The sequence below is a fragment of the Crocodylus siamensis genome, chromosome 6, assembly GCF_052110815.1.
Source record: "Crocodylus siamensis isolate JL-2025a chromosome 6, ASM5211081v1, whole genome shotgun sequence".
Taxonomy (NCBI): Eukaryota; Metazoa; Chordata; order Crocodylia; family Crocodylidae; genus Crocodylus; species Crocodylus siamensis.
In genome coordinates this window covers 55,621,600-55,644,464 of record NC_143400.1, presented here as the reverse complement: position 1 = coordinate 55,644,464, position 22,865 = coordinate 55,621,600, and the positions used below count along the sequence as shown (strand labels likewise).

Sequence of the window (22,865 nt, the reverse complement as noted above, 5' to 3'; positions counted from 1 at the left end):
CTTGAAACAATGAAATTAAAACAAAATGAAGGGCTTCAAAATAGCCTCAAAATGAAACAAGGACAGCTGAAATGCTGGGGAGGGGAACTGGTGATTGAGGCATAGAGATTTGAAAGAGCTACAGGGGTGGGGTAGGTCCCAGGCCCCTGCCCTGATCTGCTGGTGGGGCTAGCTTCTAGCTGCCTGTAGCAGGGCACTGAGGTGCCTGCTACTTGTGGAGCAATAAGTAAGGAACCCAGCTGTGGGTTGCCAGGGTAACTGGTGGGAGTCAGCTGACTGGAAGGGGCAGGGCCTGGCTCCCATATAACCCCAGGCTGAGGCCAGGCAGGCACTTCCCCACCAGCAGCTAAGGTAGGAGGTGTTCTGCTAGAGCAAACAGAGGGGAGAAGCCTGATTGCATGAGCAGCTTCTGATTGTTATGGGTGGGGGGAGAATTCCCTGGTAGGGATTGAATGTTGTTTAGCTGGATGGCTTAGATTTTATGTTATAGCCCAGGGGCTTGTATTTTGCATTTGCTGTTTAGATGGATAGTTTGGGTGAGGCTATTAGGGGTTGGAGGAGGCCTCATAGGGGACCCCGGCACCTGGGAGGGTGCAGCATTTTTGGGTGCATTGACCCCGGCGCCTGCAAGGGCACAGCATTTTTGGGTGTACTGACCCCAGCCCCAGAGAAGGGGTATAGAGTTGGAGGCCATGTAACGTTGACGCCGCTCGAGCCAGGCAGGGGCTCAAGACCCTGAGGAGGAGAGTTAGGGCCAGGCACGGCTACAGCCACCTGCGTGAGAGAAGCCCCGGGGCCATGGGAGAAGCCCAGAGCCAAGGGGGCAGTGAGAAGCCCTGGAGAGGGGGAGGCAGCATTGACAAAACCCAGTGAGGTGCCCAGCAGAGCAGGGCCACGGAGAGCCCAGGGAGGACAAAGGGGGCCAGAATATAGTAAGGCCTAGACTAACTGATGTGAGTACCATCTGTGAGGCTTGGGCTGCAGTGTAAGGGGAGGAAAAGAGCCACAGATAGTGCCCCCTGGCATTGGGGCAGAAAATGGGCAGCCTCCCACTTAATTAACATCCTATAATTAAACAATTAAGAAGGTATGGCAGGAAAGAAGGCAGGCAGTTGGCCCATAACAGGTGGATGGGGTCACTAGTGGGCAGACCCCGAAGAGGCACACCTGTCACATTGCCCCACCAGTGGATCAGGACAGGGAGCTGGGACTTACCCTCCCCTGCAGCCCTTCTGATCCTGGAGCTCCCCCATCTGGAGGCAGGGACTCATTGCAGAACTGAAGGGAACTGGGTGCAAATTTCCTCCTTAATTCCCGCATGTGTCAATGCCTGCCCAAAGCCGTTTACTCTGGAGTAGCGTGCACCAGAGTAAATTTGGGCTGAAGAAAATGCATGTGTAAAAGCACCCAGTAATTAACTCTACTGCGTAGTAAAGCATCTCCTGTAGATGTGTCCCTTGTGTACCTCCTTCACTGCTTCCTGATGTTGTAAACAACTTTAAATAATATTTAATGTCAATACACATTCCCTTCCCCACTTTTTTCTCCTCTATTGCTTGATTTATACTCAGCAGTGGTTTCCATGGACCTGATTCTAAAATGGTTTAATGAGAGTAAAGGCTGTGTGCATGGTATTTTAAAAAGCACTGACCTAACTCATCTCCGTTTTTGGAGTCTGTGCATGCATCTACATGTTGCTGTACAGTGATGCTGCTACAGCACCATGCTTTAGTACTTCCAGGTACTAAAACACAGTGCAGCATGGGTGTACTAAAGCATTGTGCAGTATAGGTGCTTGCTGCACTGAGAATGCATCACATGGTTAGATTTCACCACTACATTGCTGTAATGATGTACAATACTGAAGAAGTGCACCTCTCTGGCAATGTAGTTGACAATTATATGTAGACCCACAGCCATCTTTGAGGCAGCGGAAGATGCACTTGACGAGGGCATGGGTCCAGCTGAGGCACTAATTAAAATGGGCACCTTGACTCCTGCCAGGTCCAATGTAGGGCCTCGTCAGATACAAGAGGAGCAGGTACGCTGGGTCCCTGATGAGCAGGGGTGGGATGACAACAGCGTCCAGCTGCAGGTCCTCCACTCAGAGCACCCACTCTCCATGAGTCCAGAGTCTGCACCCAGTCCAGAGATCCTGAATATGTGCACATTGTGCACACTGCCCATCCAGGCAGCAGCGATGTGGGTGAAGGTGCCCTGGTGATAAACAACCACCAAGCAGAACCCCCTTGTGGCTATAGTAGGGCATGTCTGCATGAGATGGACAAGTGGCTTGGAAGTGCATCCCTCCTAGGGCTCTGATATATTGGAGGAACCCTGGTGCATGGAACCCTATGACCCTCACCTGGGGGGTCACGAATGCAAAGGACAGTGTCTGCCAGCACATCCTGGAGGGCACTGCACACCTCCAAGATGGCCTCCCCACCAGTGGCCTTGTCCACCCTGAACAGGTGCCCCACATATCACAGGCTGACAGGTGTGACCAGCTTGACTAGCATAAGGGACAGGTGGGTGTCAGAAGGGATTGTCAGGTGCATGCCAGTGTCCTGGCACTCCAGGTGAGGCTAGAGCTGGCAAAGAAGCCTAGGTGGCCCAGATCATCCTGAAGGTGTTGACACACTGCTTGTCATCCCCGTTGCACTACACCAGGCACTGCCACCAGTTCTGGTTGGCACTGCAGGCCCAGTGGTGACAGGGCTGGAGGGCCCAGAGCACAATGGCAGCCATGAAGGTGGCCTCCTGGAATCCCTCATCATTGTGGCTGGTGGCAGCAGCTGTGCAGCAGCAGGGGCCCTGGGAGGGCATGTGGCATTTGGCTAGGTGGTGACTGTGTGTGGGGGAGCTGGGTGGAGTGAGATGGCCATGAGCCAGAAAACAGTGACCATGGCAGGTCCTGGTCCTTTTTCAAATACATAGGGAGGGTGAAGAAAGCATGGGGAAATGTGGGACCCCTGCAAGATCCTCTGGGCAGTCTGGTTGTTGCGCCAGAGGAGAAAGCAGACCTCTTTAACCAATTCTTCACCTCTGTTTTCTTGGGCAGGGACCAGGACTTCCCCACTGTGATGCAAGACAGACTCGAGAGGAATGCTTCCAGACCTCAGGCTGGGGAGGACCAGGTTAGAGAGCTTCTGGAGGGGCTGGACATGTTCAAATCAGCGGGTCCAAAGGCTCTGCACCCCAGGGTGTTGAGGGAGTTAGCAGGGATTATTGCAGGGCCCTTGGCACGGCTTTATGAGTGCTTGTGGTGCTCAGGCCAGGTGCCAGATGACTGGAATATGGCCAACATGGTCCCCATCTTTAAAAAAGGGAGGAGGGAGGACCCGGGCAACTATAGGCCTGTTAGAGTTTCCCTAGATTGAGGTAAGACTTTGAGAAGATCGTCATGGAGCACATCTGCAATGGGCCGGCCTCAGAGATGATGCTCAAGGGCAACCAGCACGGTTTCATTAGGGACAGGTCATGTCAGACCAACCTGATTGCCTTTTATGATCAGGTCACAAAAGCCTTGGATGCAGGTGTTGCCATGGATGTAGTCTTTCTGGACTTCAGCAAGGCCTTTGACACCACCTCCCACCCCATGCTCATTAAAAAACTATGCGACTGGCACTGATGCCTACACAGTAGGGTGAATTGCAGATTGGCTGAAGGGTCACACTCAGAGGGTGGTGGTGGATGGGTCATATTTGACCTGGGGAGAAGTGAGCAGTGGAGTCCCCCCAGGGCTCGGTCCTTGGGCCCGCGCTGTTCCAATTTCTTTATCAGTGATTTGGACGACAAGGTAAAAAGCAACCTGTTTAAATTTACTGATGATACCAAAATTTGGGGTGAGGTGAGCACACTAGTAGGGAGGGAAAGACTGCAGCAAGACTTGGATAGGTTACAGGGGTAGAATAACAAAAACAGGATGAGTTTCAATACTGACAAGTACAGGGTGCTGCACTTGGGCAGTAGTAACCAGCAGCACATTTATAAGATGGGAAACTCCCCTCTTGAGAGCACAGAGGCAGAAAGAGATCTTGGAGTCTCCAAGATGAACATGGGCCGACAATGCGAGGTCACGGTTGGCAGGGATAACCGGACCTTGTCGTGCATCTCTAGCAGGGACAAGGAGGTGATCCTCCCCCTCTATGCAACACTGGTCAGGCCACAGCTGGAGTACTGTGTCCAGTTCTGTGCGCCCCACTTCAGGAGGGATGTGGACAACATTGAGAGGGTCCAGAGGAGGGCCACCCATATGAACCGGGGACAACAGGGCAGACCCTACAATGAGAGACTGCGGGACCTGAACCTGTTCAGCCTTCACAAGAGAAGGCTGAGGGGGGACCTGGTGACCATCTATAAAGTCACTAGGGGGGATAAGAAGGGTTTGGGAGAGACCTTGTTTCCCCTAGCGCTCCCTGGCATAACAAGGAATAATGGCCACAAGTTGTTGGAGAGTAGGTTTAGATTAGACATCCCTAAGAACTACTTCAGTCAGGGTGGCTAGGATCTGGAACCAACTTCCAAGGGAAGTAATGCTGGCTCCTACCCTGGGGGTCTTCAAGAGGAGGCTTGATGCCTACCTAGCTGGGATCGTTTGAGCCCAGTTTTTTCTCCTGTCCAGGCAGGGGGTCAGACTTGAAGATCTACAATGTCCCTTCCAACCCTGCTTCTATGATTATATGGTCAGCAGGACAATTGAGGATGCAAGAAGGATTGGGGGACCCTGTTCCTGGCTGCCAGAGCCAGGGGCTGGGGCAGCCATAGCTGAGGACTGAAGATGTGGCAGGGGCAGAGCTTCCAAGTGCTGCCTATGTCCATGCCACACTGCTCATCTACATACTGGAACTGGCTGCCCAGACAGAACAGAACAGGTGTGTTTTAAAGATGGCTGTCAAATGTTGGCAGTTGGTTCTGGGTACAAATATGGCTACCAAGTGCTGGCAGCTGGTGCCAGAAGCTAAACTTGAGGCTTGTGGCTCAGTGGCCACAAGGGCACATGGCAGGGCTGGAATGACCTAAATGTAGTGCCAGATCTCTGCACGTGTAGCCACTTCCAAAAATCAGCTTGATGCACAGTAAATCTAGTTGTGACTAATTGCATGTGTAGACATGCCCACCGTGTGGCAGAGGCATAACAGGGCAGCAGCAGCGCATGGGACAGAATCAGCTGCTGCTGCCCCTGTCACTTCCCACCTTCAATTATACTACTGCTGTGTGGTGTTATAGAAATAAAAAATGTACAGAGCTTGGCATACTTGCAGGCCATATTTCAGAGTTGCTATCAAAGCAAGTTTCAGGACCATATAATACTGCTGGCCCTTGCACCACACAATATGCACTTCCTTTGTCAAGGTGTGTGATTAATTAAGGTATTACAACATTTAAAAAAAGAAGCAGCAAAACTTAAATTGGGATTCTCACAGAACATTTTCAGAATTTATTCGACTCATGAAATATCCTTGAGCTACCAAAAGTTGCTTTGAAACAAGATACTACATAAAATGGATCAAAACAGCAAAGACAGAAAATGGTAAATAAACTGTGCCAGATAAGACATTACAGTGTTGAAATGTAATAGACTTGGGATGCTTTGGATACTGCAGAGACTGTTTAAGCCCTGGAATTATTTCTTTTCAGTTACAGGATTAGCATGATTCATCTATCATTTATCTCTTACTAGCTGTGCAGGATGTAAGGTATTTTGTAATTTTCAGTTTGCAGGACTCTTATTAGAGCTGCACAGTGCCCTACAGGTCTGCATACCAATTTGTGGGGAAGTGGTTATGAGTTTAAGAAACTCTTTTCAACTCCAAATAGAATAAGCAATTAAAGTCACCATTTTTTGTTAGCTGTCCATGACCAGCATTGGATTGGTAAACCAGGAGTACTTTAATTATCCATAGACAAAGGTAAAGTACAATGTACAAGAACAATGCAAGTTTATGCCTCACTGTCCTACCAAAATAACTTACTCAACTAGCATTCAGAGATTACTTTAGTCTCTCAAACCACTCACTCATCATCCTCTCTGCTGAATAGATCAGCAAGAATATTATTTACGGTTTCTGTAATCTGGACACTTGTCCTCTAGGAAAGGGTAAGACTGCTAGCTAATTTCATACAAGATAAACAAACATTGCATAGTAACAGCTTTCAGATACTACTGACACAAACCTAATTAAAAAAAACTAGTCTATGAAAGCTCCATCTAAATACCAACCCCTTCAGTTTTACCCTCTTCTAACACAGTTTCATATCTTCGAAAAGCAGTTACTGCACTACCCCACCTGTGTACAAGTTGCTTATTTTCCAAAATGAATGGGAGTGTAGTGTATCAGAAGACATGACTGTCTACTAACAACTGTAAGATCTCATTATACATAGTCAATGAATCATTCAATTAGAAAAAGGCCACAATAAGTACTTTCTTTCCCTCTCCAGCCCATACCAATCCATTTCTTCCTGCATGTGTATGTATGTGTGCATGTGTATGTAGAAAGAGACAGAAAACTGATTTATCTAAATAATTTACTTTCCCTGTCTAATTATGTCAAATCATTGTTTTATGTATGATAAAACAAGACTTGAGGCTGTTCCACTACCCAGGACTTTGGGTTCATTTAGGATTATTCGGAGTAGTTCATTTGTCTTACAAAAGGAATGATAATTTTCAGCATCTTTATCTATTTTTGCCAGTTTAGAATGACTCCACAATGTTCCTAATCCTGCAGTGCAGTCACTTTTGCAGTGGATCAATGATAATTTTGCCAATGGGCTTCAGGACTGTGCTCAAAATGAGCAAGTGGATAAGCAACAGGAACAATTCCGCACTGTGACTAAAACAATTAATATATTTCCGGCTCAGATATTGCCCAAAGAAGCGTTCTTATTCCGTTGATTTAAGGAAAAAATATCTTGTCTCTGATTGTCTTGAATATTAGCTGGAAAAATGTAATATTCATGGTACACAGAGTGTGAAATATACTGTGCACTGACCTATTTAATATTGTGATCACTTATTGAAAGGCTTGAAAACTATGGCTAATTATTCAGACTATTACTAGGACTTGGTCCATGCAGGACTATAGAGAGCTGTGACAGAAAGATGAGTTAAAGGAGGTTCAGAAAGAGAAAGGAGAACTTTCCCTATGCTAGTTAGGATGAGGCATTCTGTACTCCTATTATAACAGTGGAGGCAGAGGGAGAACCTGTCACTCTGCTGGAGAAGGAGCCAACCTTGGGCGTTTTGGGTAAACTTATATTTTTACCCTACTTCCAGAGATAACCAGAGAACAGTCCTATACTGACTCAGCAGTAGCTGCCTAAGATGAAGAAGAAAAGTGTTCCCAAGAGAAGATTTTTATAAACCTCATTTTCTTCTTTTCATGGGCTAATGGTAACCAATCAAATCCATATTTTAAACCCAGCTGCCAATTGTAGACAGCAAGGTGCTGATTTACGTCTTAGTATGTTGATGAATCAACTCAAAATTGGGATACATAATTAGAAGAAAATATATTATTACAAATGTCTCCTTTTAACTTTTAACCCTTTACACAAGAAACCCAGAGAAATTAAGGAGGCTATGATTTTATCAGGTAAAATAAGAGGCATCTCTGTGCTTAATATTAAGCTACAATTACAAGAAGGATAGAGGAGCCACTTCTAACTGGGTATCTATGATGGAATTGTTTGGGAAAACACTGTAGTTATAGAAACAGAGAATGCATAAGGGAGACCACTGATTTTGTTGAAATGTATCTGCACCTTGTCTTCCGGGTTATTACTACTGGGCTCACTCAGAAGCTGAAATGACAGCTGCAGTCAATTTCGGAGATGATAAAAGAGGAGTGGAAAGAAAAAAAAAATCAGTTTTAGTCCCTATTAGTTTTTTTGTTTCTTACCAGTAAACAAATGCACCTTCAGTTCAAAGCCCTAAAGAAACAATTATTATCCATATTTTTTGCAAATATGCACCCTTAACCTTTTAACAATCCAGTAGTTATGAGGCATATACCCAGGGTCATAATATTTTCAGATCAAGGGAGAAGGAGAGCTAAATGCACACTGAAAATAAACTCATCAGCCAAAGAACAGATTTAAAAGCCTAACTCTATCACTGAGAAGAGGAAAAGCATTTAATCTGGAGCAGCTGTATACAAGTTCAGGCTGCTCCCCATGCTGTGCCTTTACTTGAGAAGGAGGTCTGGGACTCAAGTATCTTTCTCTTCTGCAACATAAACAAAATCAAGGAAAGTATATTTGCATGATAACAAGCTGAGTCCCATGGTCTGTGCCTTGAAAAGTCCAACATCTTGAATTCGGCGTAGGGCCTTGAGCAGCTGGTATCATAAATTCTACTATTCTGCAGCACTAGTGAAAAATATTGCACAAGTCTATGCTCTACATTCATTGATGTTTCATGGATTCTTCCCAGCCTAGCCTGGATAAGATTATTGACATAATCATGTACTGGTCTCTGATGAGGAACACATTCTCTTACTCTTTACATTTAATTGTAAGTAGTGCTAGAAGCTGGGAAAAATAGCAGGGTGTAGATTTACTATCTGTGAGAAGTGATGTTTACCATATCCCTTTCCTAGATGTTAAAGCTACCTAGAATACTGTTCGGACAGTAATAAGTAAAGTGACAGAAATCTGGCCACACTTATTAAAACAAAACTATTCGCAATTAGGCTCACATGCATCTCAGCTGGGAACAGTGCTAAAAAGGTATTGTAGGAAGCACCCAACACTGAGAGGAAATAATCAAAGTCACATACTGAGTCTTTCTACCTTTGATTTCTTTCAATAGCTTTTAAGCAAAAATGTAAGGAAGGGTGGCGTTCCTAAGAGTATTTATCCCCATTTTTATGTTTGTATGGTAGTTGGAATGGAAAGTATATTTTAAGGTATAAAGTAGTTTTGGTTTGAGACTGAAAAAGAACTACTTTGGACTGCTAAAGGTACCTGGCCCCACTGAGTTTCCTTGGTCTTAATGTTGCTCTTGAGATGTCTCCAGACCATAACACAAGAGTAAAACTAATTTAATCTCAAACTATCCCTAAGAATTTATTCAGTCATCTCTACAAGAAATAGTCATTACAAAGAACATGCATGTTCAGCCAAGTATTTGAAGCTATGTTTAAACTTCAGTTAAAGAACTTGAAACAAATTGCTGGTATAATTGTCATAATTTCATTGATTTCAATGAAAAATTTCCCCACAGCCACAGGCCGAAGTCATTCGCCTTTCTTTGTTGGACATTAGATGCCACATCAGTAATTTACTAAGCGTTGACATAGGCACTCAAATTTAGCTCCACTTATACATAGCATCAAATATAAACAGTATATATAATGGCTAATTCTCATCCACACCATGAGTGCAAATGGAGAAGGCTAGTCACAAGCAAGAATGTGGTTTGATAAGAAAAATGGAAATTCAGAGCCCAGATGAAGAAATACAGTATTTTTTTATTTTTATTTTTTTTTAATATAAATGGGAAGAAATGTAATTCAAAAGCTGTTGCCATGTCTATGTTTTCAGGTATGTTTCATTTTTTTAATATTAGAAACAATATGCAAGTGGCATGAAGACTGAATCAAATAATCATAAATTATAATAGAGATGAAAAAGCTTGTAACACAAATGAAAAAGTTCTATTAGATGATTCTATCCATCCCCTCTAAAGGAAGATTATCCCTGACAGTATATTTTCCAGTCCTTTGTTGTAGCTAAGTTACTAGGGTTTTATTCAAATTTCACTTATTCAAAGAATTTGGTCCTCTTTCTTCCTAAAGTTTGAAAAAATATCTACCACAAGAGAATCTGATTTAATTTGGCCTTCCATATCAACATGGGTCATGTAAGTTCTGTATAAGCAATCAGGATTTTAGATGTTTATTCAAATTTGTAGTTTTACATGATAGATTCATTTTAAGTGCCCTGATTTATAAGTCTTTTTATGGTAGTCAAAACTATAGTAATTGAAAGTAAATCATATCGTCAAGACTTTAGACTATTCTTAGTATAAGTTCAGCTTTTTAAGAAATATTAAGAAATGTTCATTTCAGGAACAACAGCTTTGACTCTAACCCAGACACTATGAACAAGAAACAAGTGCTATGTATAAACATTATATATAGGTTTATTATCATTATCACTATCACATTTGATATTCAGGAAACTTAGAAAGCTAGAATAATTACTATGAAGAAATATAAAAATATGGACTGAGCAAATATTAGTTAATTTAATTCGGTCAGTGTTTGTCCAGAGGACCCTTTTCCCGACTAGAATTTAAAATTCTCCAGAAAGTGACTTTCACCTAATTAATAGTATTTTCTCTGTGATGCTTTCTTCATAATCAAAAGAAATTAAATATAACTATGTAACTGCAATTTGGTGGAAACGTCAGCATACACTATTAAACACCATTCTCTCGATCTGCTGTGGCAGTTATTGAAAAAGCATATATCAGTTCTGCTGTACTGATGAATTAGAACTTTAATGATAAATGGAAGAGTTTATAGGAATCAACGCAACATGATGACCTTACGTACATTACTGGCAGCAAAACTGAACCAAGGTTCTCTGGATCTCAACACACATCATTCTGCCTGAGGAAGAGGACCCCGCTAAGAGGCCCACTTTATTAACTCAAAGCCAGCAGCAAATTAATGATCCTCTGTGGTCCAGCCTCCAGAGAAGAATAGAAAGCCAAACTGTACGAGTGGGACACATAATGAAAAGAGCTCAAGTACCTGATCCAGCTTCCAATGGAATTCTGCAGGGCGAAATGTATCTGCCTGGTCAAAATCTTTGCGCAACAGGAACACCAGCCGACAGTTGTGCACATAAAGGGCGTAATGGTGTCGATTCATTTCTAAAAACAGGTACAAATAAAGAGGCTTTGAGGAGCAATGATTGACAATTACTTGGGTTGAACTGATTTTGTCTCAGAGGAAATTCTACCTAAATATGCAATATCCAATTCAAACGCACTAAAATGCATGCCATATCTCAGACTCAGCTCATAACAGGCCTGGTAGAGACTGCATGTGCTTAGCACCTTCCTGAATCAGACCCTATAAATTTAGTTGGTGAGATAATTATGTCAGCACAGTTTTCAAATCAATATTTAATCCAATTGGTTTAATTTAATACTTGGAATTAATTTCCCAAATAAAACAAGAAAAAATAACAAATCTCTCCTTTTTGATAGTCATTCCACAGATGTAATTTGAGAAATTATTCAAAAACAGAAGTCCTGCTGGAAATTTGCACTGAGTGCTCAGAGAGTATTCAATTCTATTAACTGATGAGGGGGAAAGGAAAAACAAAACCTGATGTAAAGAAAAAAGCATTTCATTAACTTCACTAGGATCTTTGCCAGAAAGATTTTAAACATACAGACTCACCTGTCTTGTCTGAGTTACAGAGAATAGTTTCTTTCTCTGCTCTTAATCCTGGACTGGGTCCATGCTTCATCCACATTGTGATAGTGAACTGATCAGTTAAATTCTTTGGTACTATTCCATCAGGAATTTTGGCTCCTTGTTTGCCATCAAATTTAAAAATCATGTCATTGTTGTCCATCAGAAGCCCTGCTGTCCAGTTTGTTACTGCACTAGGTGTGGGTAATAAATCAATGGCACCTGAAGATGCTCCTGAAGATGATATACAATGAACAGAGCAATGACATATTAATGAGAAAGCTGTTCAGTTAAACTCACTCTAGGGCAGATTCTATCTTACACTGTATTAATAAGCAATATTTTATTACATAAATGGTACCCCCCGACTTCAATGGCAGAGGCAAAAAATTTTTTATATGATATTAACTAAAACAAACCAGCAGGTTCTGTAAATTATACAATTTATACATAAATGGGTTTTAGAAAATGTTTTAGAGAGATTATTTCTTTTCTCTTCCTTTCTTTGACATTATAAATGAAGTCCCCAAGTACCTTTGTTTACCTCAAGCCCTATTTTACTTGCTTTGGTGAAAGATGAATATGTTTTATAATGATTTAAAATAGCATTAATGTTAGTGTTTTCTAAGTCTGGTAGTTTTGGAACAGAGAGAGGTAGTTAGCCTGAAATCAGGCAGAAGGCAGGGTAGATTTGCACTTTATAGGCTAACTAAATTAGATGCAATAGCTTTCATAAGCAACAGCTCACTTCATCAGATACTAATTTTTAGAACTACTAACACGCGAAGGAACTGTTTTTTGTCCACTTGGAGTATTTAAAATCTCCCTTCCCTGGTGATGTAAGTGTTGATAATAGTTGGCAATGTGAGGTCATCAAAAGTTTTATAGTCATGTGTTTTGAACATCTTCTACAATTTCCATCCTAAGCCATGGAAATTCAAAATAAAGGAAAATTATTAGCATGTTAATAGTAGTAGAAATTAAGTAATCTCTCTGACATTACTGTTTTTAGTAATTACATGGCAGCACCATTACATCATGCTAATAAATCACTAGCCCAACTATATTCCTTGATAGTTGTTACTCCATTTGTCCTTGTATAATGATTACTAAGAGACATTTAAGTGGTAACTTATGACTGAGATCAGCCATCGAAAAATGAATGATTAATGAAACTGCCGTCAGCTATTCAGAATTTCTTTGATGGAATTAATTTGAAAAACAAAAAAAGGAAAAATTATGGTACGCTAAAACTAATAGGACAGAAAAATGCTTTAGAACTAAGTGACTAGGAAGCACAGTGTATTTCCTAAAACCTACAATTTTCAGGCTTTTTTTAAATAGCTAATGGCCTGTGCTCTTGCAGTCAGTTTATTAAGGTTACTGAACACGATTTAGCATAAGTTACATCTGTGACAGTGACAAGTATAAAGTAGAATTTGTTTATGGTTGATGTTCCTTGTTACTGACAAATCTCGAAAGGTAACAGAACATCTCAAAAAATGAGATACCATTACCTAGAAGAAAAGCACTCTTATGTCTAGCGTTGCGTTCTATAAGGGCTGTATATGGGATTATGTCCTAGGCAAAAATGCCTTCCCTCCCTCTTAAGTACCATATATTGTAGTAATCAACATTCAGCTTTATAAAAGCATCTGATAGCATTTAAGGACTCTGAAATTTTTATACATTTCCATGACCTTTATAACAGTTGGAAAAGTTGTTTTTATTATTATTACTATTGTCATTTAAATGTAATTTTAAGTAACAGCTTTATCAGGCATAAAAATATACATTTGCAAACTGTGCATAAGGAGAAACTGTGTTTGTTTTATAAGTGCTAATTGTGGTAACACACCAGGCTGCATTGCCTAATACACAGATGTTATCTATTGGAAAACATCAAACTCAATTTATCCAGATGGCTCAATCTATAATACATTTTATTTCTAGGGGTTTTTTTTCTATATTATACAAGTCACTAAAGAAATCCTTTACTTATACACAGCACAAGTAGCACCATATTTTTATAAGATTCAGACTTTGTTTTATGGACATTTTTATAAGTTTTTCCATGTAATTTTCAATGTATATGCACCACCAGAGAGGAAGGGAAGAAATGCGCCATTTAGAAAGCTATCTGCTTACATGATTGAAGGCACATAATAGCAGGAGATATAAATTGTATAATGAAGGCCAATGACAGAACAGGGGAAGGAGCAAATGGAGCTGGTAACAAATAAAATTAAAGAAGAATTGCTAAGGGCAGGGGTAAAAGTTTTCACTAGAATAGGCCACAATGGAAAGAAACAATCAAGAATTGACTTTGTGCTTGTATCAAAAGAAATAGGGATAAGGAAGAAAGAAACTATACATGTGCTTTTAGTTATCGCCAAATAATGAAGTGGAAAGAAGTCTAGGTAGGATCCCTATGAAGGGACTGTGAAAGTTAAGTGTGCACCAGTTAGAAGATGAAGAGATATGTCAAGCATATATTAGACAGTACGAGAGGTGGCAAACACCAAAGAAATATTTCAGGAATACAGGAGAATGGTGGATGATGGTGAAGAAGAGCATGAAGAGAACTCTTCAGGAAGAAAGACTGAAGATGCACAGGAAAAAGAATGAAAGAGCTAAGAAAGCTGCAAAGAAAGATGCAGGAGCTGCTAAATAAAGCCACAGGAGAAAGACCAGTGTGAGAAGAGCTATAAGGAACAAGGCAAAAGTTAGAAACCCGATTTAAAAACCAAACAACAAAGAAAAAGAAAAAAAATGTTCTTAGCACAAGCACCCTGGGTGAGAGAAAATGAAGAGTGGTTCAGATACTTTTCAGTCAGAGTAAAGTCAGCATAAGGAGAACTTAAAACATTGTGAGAAGATGGTGCCTGGATGAAAAAAGCAGGAGGTGGTGTTGGAAGCATTGAGGAGATTTTATGAAGAGCTATCTAAACCAGAAGAAGGAAACAGACAGAAAGAAGATGAAGGATTTCTTGGCAGAGATTGAAGAGAAAGTAGAGGAAGAGGCAAAGAAAATGGAAGAAGAGATAAGTCTGAAGGAAGTGGAGGAATGTTTAAAAACCTTAAAAAGAGGGAAATCACAAGGAGTAGATGGACTGCCTATAGAATTTTATGAGAAATTTAAGGCCTGGGTAGGGAGGGATATAGTGGAAGCTTTTGAGAAAACAGTGGAAACAGGAGAGGCAAATGTATTCAGCTCAAATAAGGAAAAAAGGAGGTGAATATTTGGCTCAGAAGACATTGCAAAAAAGTAAGGAAAGCAGAGGAAGTCCTAGACAATTTTGGGATATGGACTGGAGCCTAGAAAGCCAGGGTAATGCTGAAACGCTGGCCTGAGAATCCAGGTGAGGTACAGCACCTCCCCCCAACAATCTCCCTGGGCCCCCACTATCAAGGCAGCTCAATCTCTGCCACAAATGTGGGAAGCAGGGGCACTTGGTGACAGTGCACAACTAGAATTGTGTCAATAGGGCAGCAGGGGTTGCAATGCTCCTGAAAGGGACAGAGTGCAGCCCCTAAAGAAGATTAAATAATTACCAGCACGCTACTTCAAGCCACCTTTGAAACAGAGGAAAGGAAGTTTGACCTCCTAAATATAATAAAGAAGCAAGATGTGCCTTCCAGGAAAGTGACAGTGGCAGTGCATTGCACCCAGCCAGTGGTGATAGCAGGAGACTTCAACTGTGTCATTGATGAATAAGCAAAGGCCAAAAGAAAGGCCTGGGGGACTCTTCACCTAGGATCCCATGGGGCAGACAGTCATGTGTAGACTTTTTCTTAGTCCCTAAGGGATGGAAAGTAGTGAAGGCCAAATCCACAAATCCATACCTGTCTGCTTCTCAGACCACTACCTCCTAGCAGGAAAGACACAGATGGGAGGTGGGGGGCAACTCAAGAGGGGTAGAGGGGTGTGGAAAGCTGAATATCAGCCTCTTGGATGATGAAAAGACCCAGTGAGAGTTCAGACAGTACTACACAGGGTGGAAGACACTCAAACCCAGGTACTGGAACCACAGAGTGGTGGGCCTGTGTTAAATAGAGAACAAGGGCCTTCTTCTAACATGCCAGAAGAAGGTGAGCCTGGATACAGAGGAGGAGCCATGAACACCTGAACTGCAAGTTGCAGAGCCTGCATAAGCAGGCAGCTTGGGGCTGGGATGTGATGGAGGCCATGTGGGAGGTGAAGACCCAGACTGAGGCTAGAAAGAAGTTCTTCGTGGCCCAGGGCCTCATAACCCTTCTTTATAAGAAGGGGCAAGGGAGGAGTTGAAGAACTGGAGACGCATAACTCTTCTGAACCTCAACTATAAACTGATCGCTAAAGTCTTGGCTGAGTGTTTTAAGTCTGTTATAGGTGTGGTGATCTACAAGGATCTATATGCTGCCTACTAGAATAAAATACTAGAAAAAACTGTAAAGGTATAGGTGTGTATCTGCGTGTATTTCTTTAAATATGTATATATTACACATTTTTTCTGGTAGTTTCCCATCATCATGTTTGCCAATATGGGTCAAGTATTTTATAGTCACTCTCAGGGTTGGCTGCACTTAATTAACTTCATAGTTGGTTTCCATGACTAAATACATTTTCCCTGAGCCTGAAAGCTTGCAGAAAAAGATTTTTTTTTGTGATTTCTTAGTTGGTCTTATAAAAGGTATAATTTCTAAACCAAGAGTTCTAGAGTTTTGCATTTCTTTTTATCTCAGACCAGCATAGCTACCAAATACATCCCTGAAACATGGAAGATGCTGAATTTTAGCCTATTTTGGAGTTAAACTTCATTGCTGAACAACAAGAAAGACTTCTACACCTCCCTGCCTGTCTGCCATCTGACACCACCAGGGAAGGAATCCCGCCTTATTTGCACATCAAAGACCAACTCACAAAGACACTCTTATGGAACCAGAGGAACAGACTTCCACCTTCAGCTTCCTTTGTGCAAAAACAAAGTTTATTTCCTACCTATGGAGATTTTTTCTCTGAGCCTGAAGAAGGACATGTGAGCCTGAAAGTCTGCAGAAATATATATATTTGTGATTCCTTAGTTGGTCTAATAAAAGGTATCATCTCTGAACCAAGAGTTCTGGAGTTTTGCATTTATTTTTGTCTCAGACTAACACAGCTACCAAATACATCCCTGAGTGTAAGACAAGGGTTGCTTTTTTTTCCCCCCATGCTGACTGGAAAAAAAAAATCTTATATTTGGGTACATACGGTAAGTCACATTTTAAGTGCTTCATGAGGTCTGGCCTGAATCACTGCATCTTAGTTCCGCACCTCTAAAATTGGACTATTACATTACAGTATACAACAAATATAAAGGAAAGGGAAATATCATCATGGTCATCAGTCCCCTCTACCCCTGCCTTCTTAACTAATTTGTTTGTTTGTGACCAGACTCTGGGATAAACTGCCAGAGGGGATGATGCAGGCACCAACCCTGGAGATCTGCAAAAGGAGACGGGATGCATTTGCTGAGGTTATTTCATCCCAACAGTCTTTCCTGCCCAGAGCAGCGGGGGCTGGATCCAATGATCTCACAAGGTGCTTCCAGCCCTAAACTTCTGTGAATCTGTATCATTTTGGAGGGAGGGGTAGATTGTTTTTTAACTCCACTTTAGTTTTGAGTGACTGAAGATGGAAAGATTTTGACTAAAATGTCTACCATACTTCCATAAGGACAAGGTTCTTTGGGTGAATCTGATATCTTTTATTAGACCAACTTAAATAGTTGGAAAACAACCTACTCTTTTATGGAAATACAACACTTACAGATAAGATTTTTTTCCAATTCCTTAAATTTACACTGACTCAAAAAGCATAAATTACTTGTTTTAGCTGGAGGCTTGCTTTTAAGTTCCTGTCAAATGGCCTTTTTTTGGAAACTACATTACACACCTTGATTCTCAAAATGAGATTCAATCATTTGGTCTCTGAATAGCAGGTATAAATGAACAGAAATTCAAAAGACTATTTTAATGTGTTTTCCTTTCTTAGCATTTGAATTCCTTGGATTTCCAATACACAAGTTAAGTAGTGAACATGTGATGATTATGAATCAAGTCTTTAATTATAAAAGCTTGTAGCTTATGTGGCACAAGTAATTATTTTTCTAAAATCACTCAACACTGCTCTCTCTCTGCAATCACACATTTCACTGGAAAAAGTAATTCATAGTTTTTTTCCTTTTCAAAGAATTTATTCCGCAAGCCATTACATACAATAAAGGCACTTCTGGCTCAAAACTATTTTCCAGAAAAAAAATTAACCTGCTATCATAGAAGCTCTCCCTATAGCAATGATGAGCAGTAAATACTAAACACAGGAGTATAAACCAGCTCTGATGCAATTTTGATTTAAATTTTATTTTCTCCTATAAACTTTCCATCAAATTCCTTTATAAGTTTCTATCTTGCCCACATCTCACTTTAAAAACGGAATCCTAGTCATGGGACAATATCTTTGAATTTATTAGATTCCCCACCCTTCCCCAAAATAAATTTTGTATTTATTCTTTTCATTTCAGCTGTTTTCTCTTTAGTATTTAAGGTTATCTTCCTTTACAGATATACTTAGGGCAAACTTCCACAGGAGTTAGTCACAGTGTCTGTCTGTCTTCCCAAGTACTACTTTCTATAGGATACATTGACATTGTCAGATTTGCTGAATTGTTTGTTATTGAAAATCTCTATATCAGATTTATCTCCATCTCTATTGCAGATAGTCTTAATTAAAATAATAAGTAGTAAGAATGTATCTGCCTTTCAATTGCTTCTGGAAAACCTAGAGAGTATTAAAAAATAAACATTTTTTTCCCAAGTTAGGAGTTTGGGAAACACAACTTATGGGGAAAGGCTGAAAGAATTAGGAAGAGAGAACTTAGAGGGGGATCCAGTAAATCTTCAAATACTCATGGTGGGTTTAAAGAATATAGTGACAGCCACTGCCTATGCCTACCCCTGTGAGGTTTCTGTCCAGGCAAGACTGCTCACCATCAAGGCTTCCAACCTTTTCCAGGTTTGGTGCTGTAGGGACTGCGGCTTGCAGGTTCCTTCCAGTGATGGCCAGGTTGGGGACTGCCTGCAGTGTGAGCAGTGCCTCCCAGTGCCATTTCTCAGGAACAGGCAAGAGAGCTACAGAAGGAAGTGATAAGGCTCCAAAGCATCCTCTGCTACAAAGAGTTCATTGGTTTGATTCTGGAGAATGCCTCCAGGACTGTGGAGGAGGAGCTACCAGAGGCAGCAGTAGAGAAGGGAGAGGACATGACCTGTTATCTTGGGAAGTCTGCTGCTTGCTCAGAGCCCAGATCCAAGGTGTCATGGAAGTATTACCGAGACTCATCCAGCCCTCTGACTACTACCCCTTTCTGCTCATCCACGGGCACCGATGATCCTACCAGAGCAAACCCTGAGCAGATCAAAAGTGACTACAGGGCTCTGGGTGCAAGGATGAAGGAGACAGGGGCTCAGGTGTCTTCTTCAATCCTTCCAGTCAAGGAAAAGGACCTGGGCAGGAGCAGGTGCATCCTGCAGAGCAATGCCTGGCCGTGCAGGTGGTATCACCAGGGGGCCTTTGGCTTCTTTGACCACAGGATCATGTTCCAAGAAGAAGGATTGCTGGGAAGCAATGAGAACCACCTGACAAGAAGAGGGAAGAGTATCTTCACAGACAGGCTCACTAACCTAGTGAGAAAGGCTTTAAACTAGGTTTGCTGGGGGATGGAGACCAAAAACCTGAGGTAAGTGAGGAAGTTGATGACCTGGAAGAAGAGAAAGCAGGAGGAGCCAACAGGGAAGGTGTTCTCATTCTTCCTGAGAAATCAGGGCAATCAACTAGTTACCTTCAGGTGCCTGTACACAAATGCTGGGAAAAAAGCAGGAAGAATTGGCAGTCCTTGCACAGTCAAGGAACTATGACAATACTGGAATAACAGACACTTGGTGGGAACTTGCATGACTGGAGCACTGTCAGGCATAGGTATAAACTGTTCAGGAAGGACAGGCAGAGGAAAAGAGGAGGAGGAGTTGCACTTATAATTGCTCAGAGCTCCAGTATAAAACTGGAAATAGGCCTGTTGAACATCTCTGGGTTACCACCAGAGGAGAGAGCAGCAAGGGAGATGTTGTGGTGGGGATTTGCTGTAGACCACCAGATCAGGAGGAAGTGGTGGATGAGGCTTTCTTCAAACAGCTGGCAGAAGTTGTCTGATCATAGGTCCTTGTTCTCATGGGGGATTTCAAATCACCCTGACATCTGCTGGGAGGGCAATACAGGAGTTCACAGGCAATACAGGAAGTTTTTGGAGTGTTGGGGACAACTTCCTGGTGCAAGTCCTGGAGCACGTTCTTCTTAAATCTGCTGCTCACAAGGAAAGATCTGTGTGGAATGTATTAGTAGCTGGTAACTTGGGCAGCAGTGATCACAACATGACTGAGTTCAGGATCCTGAGGAAAGGAAGGATGGAGAGCAGCAGAGTAAGGATTTTAAACTTTAGAAAAGCAGACTTCACCTCACTCAGGTAACTCATTGCCAGGTTCTCCTGGGAAGCCAGTGCGAGGGGGAGAGAAGACCAGCAGAGCTGGCTTAGCTTTAAAGAAGCCTTATTGACAATGCTTTTATTGAAGAACTAACCATGCTAATGTGCAGAAAGACTAGCAAGTATGGCAGAAGACCAGCTTGGCTTAGCACAGATCTCTTTAGTAAACTAAATCACAAAAAGGAAGCTTATAAGAAGTGGAAACTTGGACAAACAACTAGGGAGAAGTATAAGACCACTGCTTGGGCATACAAGGATGAAGTCAGGAAGCCCAAAGAGCACCTGGAGTTGCAGCTAGTAAGGGACATGAAGAGTAACAAGAAGGGTTTCTACAAGTATGTAGGAAGATCAGGGAATGTGTGGGTCCCTTACTGAATGGGGGAGGCACTGTCACTCCTAGTGACAGAGGATGCAGAAAAGGCTGAAGTGCTCAATGCCTTTTTTACCTTAGACTTCATAGGCAAGGTTAGCTCCCAGAACCTGACAGCACAGTTTGGGGAGGAGGTGAGCAGCCAACAGTGGTAAAAAAACAGGTTAGGTACTAGTTAGAAAACCTGGGCTTGTACAAGTCCATGGGGCAGGATGGGATGCACCCCAGGGAGCTGAGGGAGTTGGCTAATGTGATTGCAGAGCTTCTGGCCATCATCTTTGAAAATTCATGGCTACCAGCAGAAGTCCTGGGTGATTGGAAAAGGGCAAACACAGTACCCATATCTAAGAAGGGAAAAAGGAGGAGCCAGAGAACTATAGACCAGTCAGCCTCACCTTAGTCCCTGGAAAAATCATGGAGCAGATCCTCAAGGAATCCATTTCTAAGCACTTGAAGGAGAAAAAAATGATAGGGAACAGTCAGCATGGATTCACCAGGGGAAAGTCATGACTGATCAACCTCATTGCCTTATATAATGAGTTGACTGGTTCTGTGGATGCGGGGAGACAAGTGGATGTGGTATACTTTGATTTTAGCAAGGCTTTTATAATACGGTCTCCCATAACATTCTTGCTGGCAAGCTAAGGAAGTATGGGCTGGATGAATGAACTGTACAGTGGACAGAAAACTGGATGGAGCATCAGGCTCAGAGGGTAGTATTCGATGACTTAATGTCTAGTTGGCAGCTCATATCAAGTGGAGTGCCCCAGGGGTCTTTCCTGGGGCAGGTTTTTCTAATGTCTTCATCATCGACTTGGAAGATGGCAGAGGGCATCCTCAGCACCCTGAAGCATTGAAGGTGTCAAATTTTAGCCCATTTTAGATTTTAAACTTCATTGCAAAACAACAAGAAAGATTTTTAAATCTCCCTGCTTGCCATCCGGGGAAGAAATCCTACCTGATCTACACAACAAAGTGCAACTCAGAATAACTCAGAGTCAGTTGCATGGAGACATTCTCATGGACCCAGAGGGACAGATTTTCCATCTCTAGCTCCGTCTGCAAAAATGAAGTTTTATTTCCTTCCTATGGGGAATTTTTACCATCTTTAAATTTTCCCAGAGCCAAATGAGGGCCTTTGAGCCCAAAAGCTTGCAGAAAGTAAGAATTTTCTTTTCCTAGTTTATCTGAACCAAGAGTTATGGATTTTTGTATTTGTCTCAGACCAACATGGCTACCAAATATACCCTTCAGCAAGCCTGCTGATGACACCAAGATGGGGGAAGTAGTAGATACACTGGAGGGTAAGGCTAGGATTTAGAGTGACCTAGACAAAGTGGAAGATTGGACCAAAAGGAATCTCATGAGGTTCAACAAGGACAAGTGCAAAATCCTGGACTAATGACTGAACAATCCCATGCACTGGTGCAGGCTGGGGGCTGACTGGCTGGGCAGCAGCTCTGCAGGAAAAGGACCTGGGGGTTACAGTAAGGACAATAAGCTCTATATGAGCCAACAGCGTGCTCTTATTGCCAAGAAGTCTAATGGCATACTGGGCTGCATTGGTAGGAGTGTTGCTAGCAAGCCAAGGGAAGTGATTATTCCCCTCTATACAGCAAGGGTGAGGCCACATCTGGAGTACTGTGTTCAGTTTTGAGCTCCCCTTTACAGAAAGGAGGTAGACAAAGTAGAGAATGTCCAGCAAAGGGCAATGGAAATGGTTAGGAGGCTGGGGCACATGACTTCTGAGGAGAGGCTGAGGGAACTGGCCTTATTTAGTCTAGTTAAGCGAAGACTGAGGGGATTTAATTACAGCCTTAAACTACGCAGACGGGTCTAAAAGAGGATGGAGTTAAACTGTTCTCAGTGGTGGGTGATGACAGAACAAGAAGCAGCAGTCTCAAGTTGCAGCAAAGAAAGTTTAGGTTAGATATTAGGAAGAATTTTCTCACTAGGAGGGTGGTAAAACACTGGAACAGGTTACCTAGAGGGGTTGTGGAATCTCCATCCTTAGACATTTTTAAAACCCTGGTAGACAAAGCCTTAGCTAGAATGATCTCTTTGGGGTTGGTCCTGCTTTGGGGGTTGGATTGGATGACCTCCTGAGGTCCCTGCCAACCCTAATATTCTATAATAATGTAAGGTGGACAAAGTCAGGCTTAGACTTCAGACGCTGGGTAAAAATCCAGTGCAAGACTTTAACTGCTATTCTGACAGCTCCAAGGCTCAGAAACTATACTAGGGATTATCCACCTACAAAATTAGCATTATGGGAACATGCATGAATCTTAAAGTATATATTTCCACCTATAACTAACTAAACACTTAGGCCTTTAATCTCCAAAGATAGGAAGAGGCACTCCATGTTAGTGACGCCTGTAAAACAGAACACATTTAAAACATTTTTGTCAAGCCATTTTTGGACTCTTGGAATTTGCCAGAAACATATGAACGCTTTCTTAAGTGAATTTTGATTTTTTTGGAATCCATCTGGCTGTA

General features: G+C 42.1%; 1 protein-coding gene across 2 annotated transcripts in view; it reads right to left on the bottom strand.

The window, feature by feature from the left end:
• CLSTN2 (calsyntenin 2) overlaps positions 1-22,865 on the bottom strand; it is an 840,356-nt gene that overhangs the window by 121,617 nt on the left and 695,874 nt on the right. For both annotated transcript variants that reach the window (XM_090056008.1, XM_090056009.1), the window contains 2 exons: positions 11,427-11,675; positions 10,770-10,891 (listed from right to left, as the gene is read on the bottom strand). In XM_090056008.1, the coding sequence (XP_089912134.1) occupies positions 10,770-10,891; positions 11,427-11,675 (371 nt within the window). The remainder of the gene's footprint in view (positions 1-10,769; positions 10,892-11,426; positions 11,676-22,865) is intronic.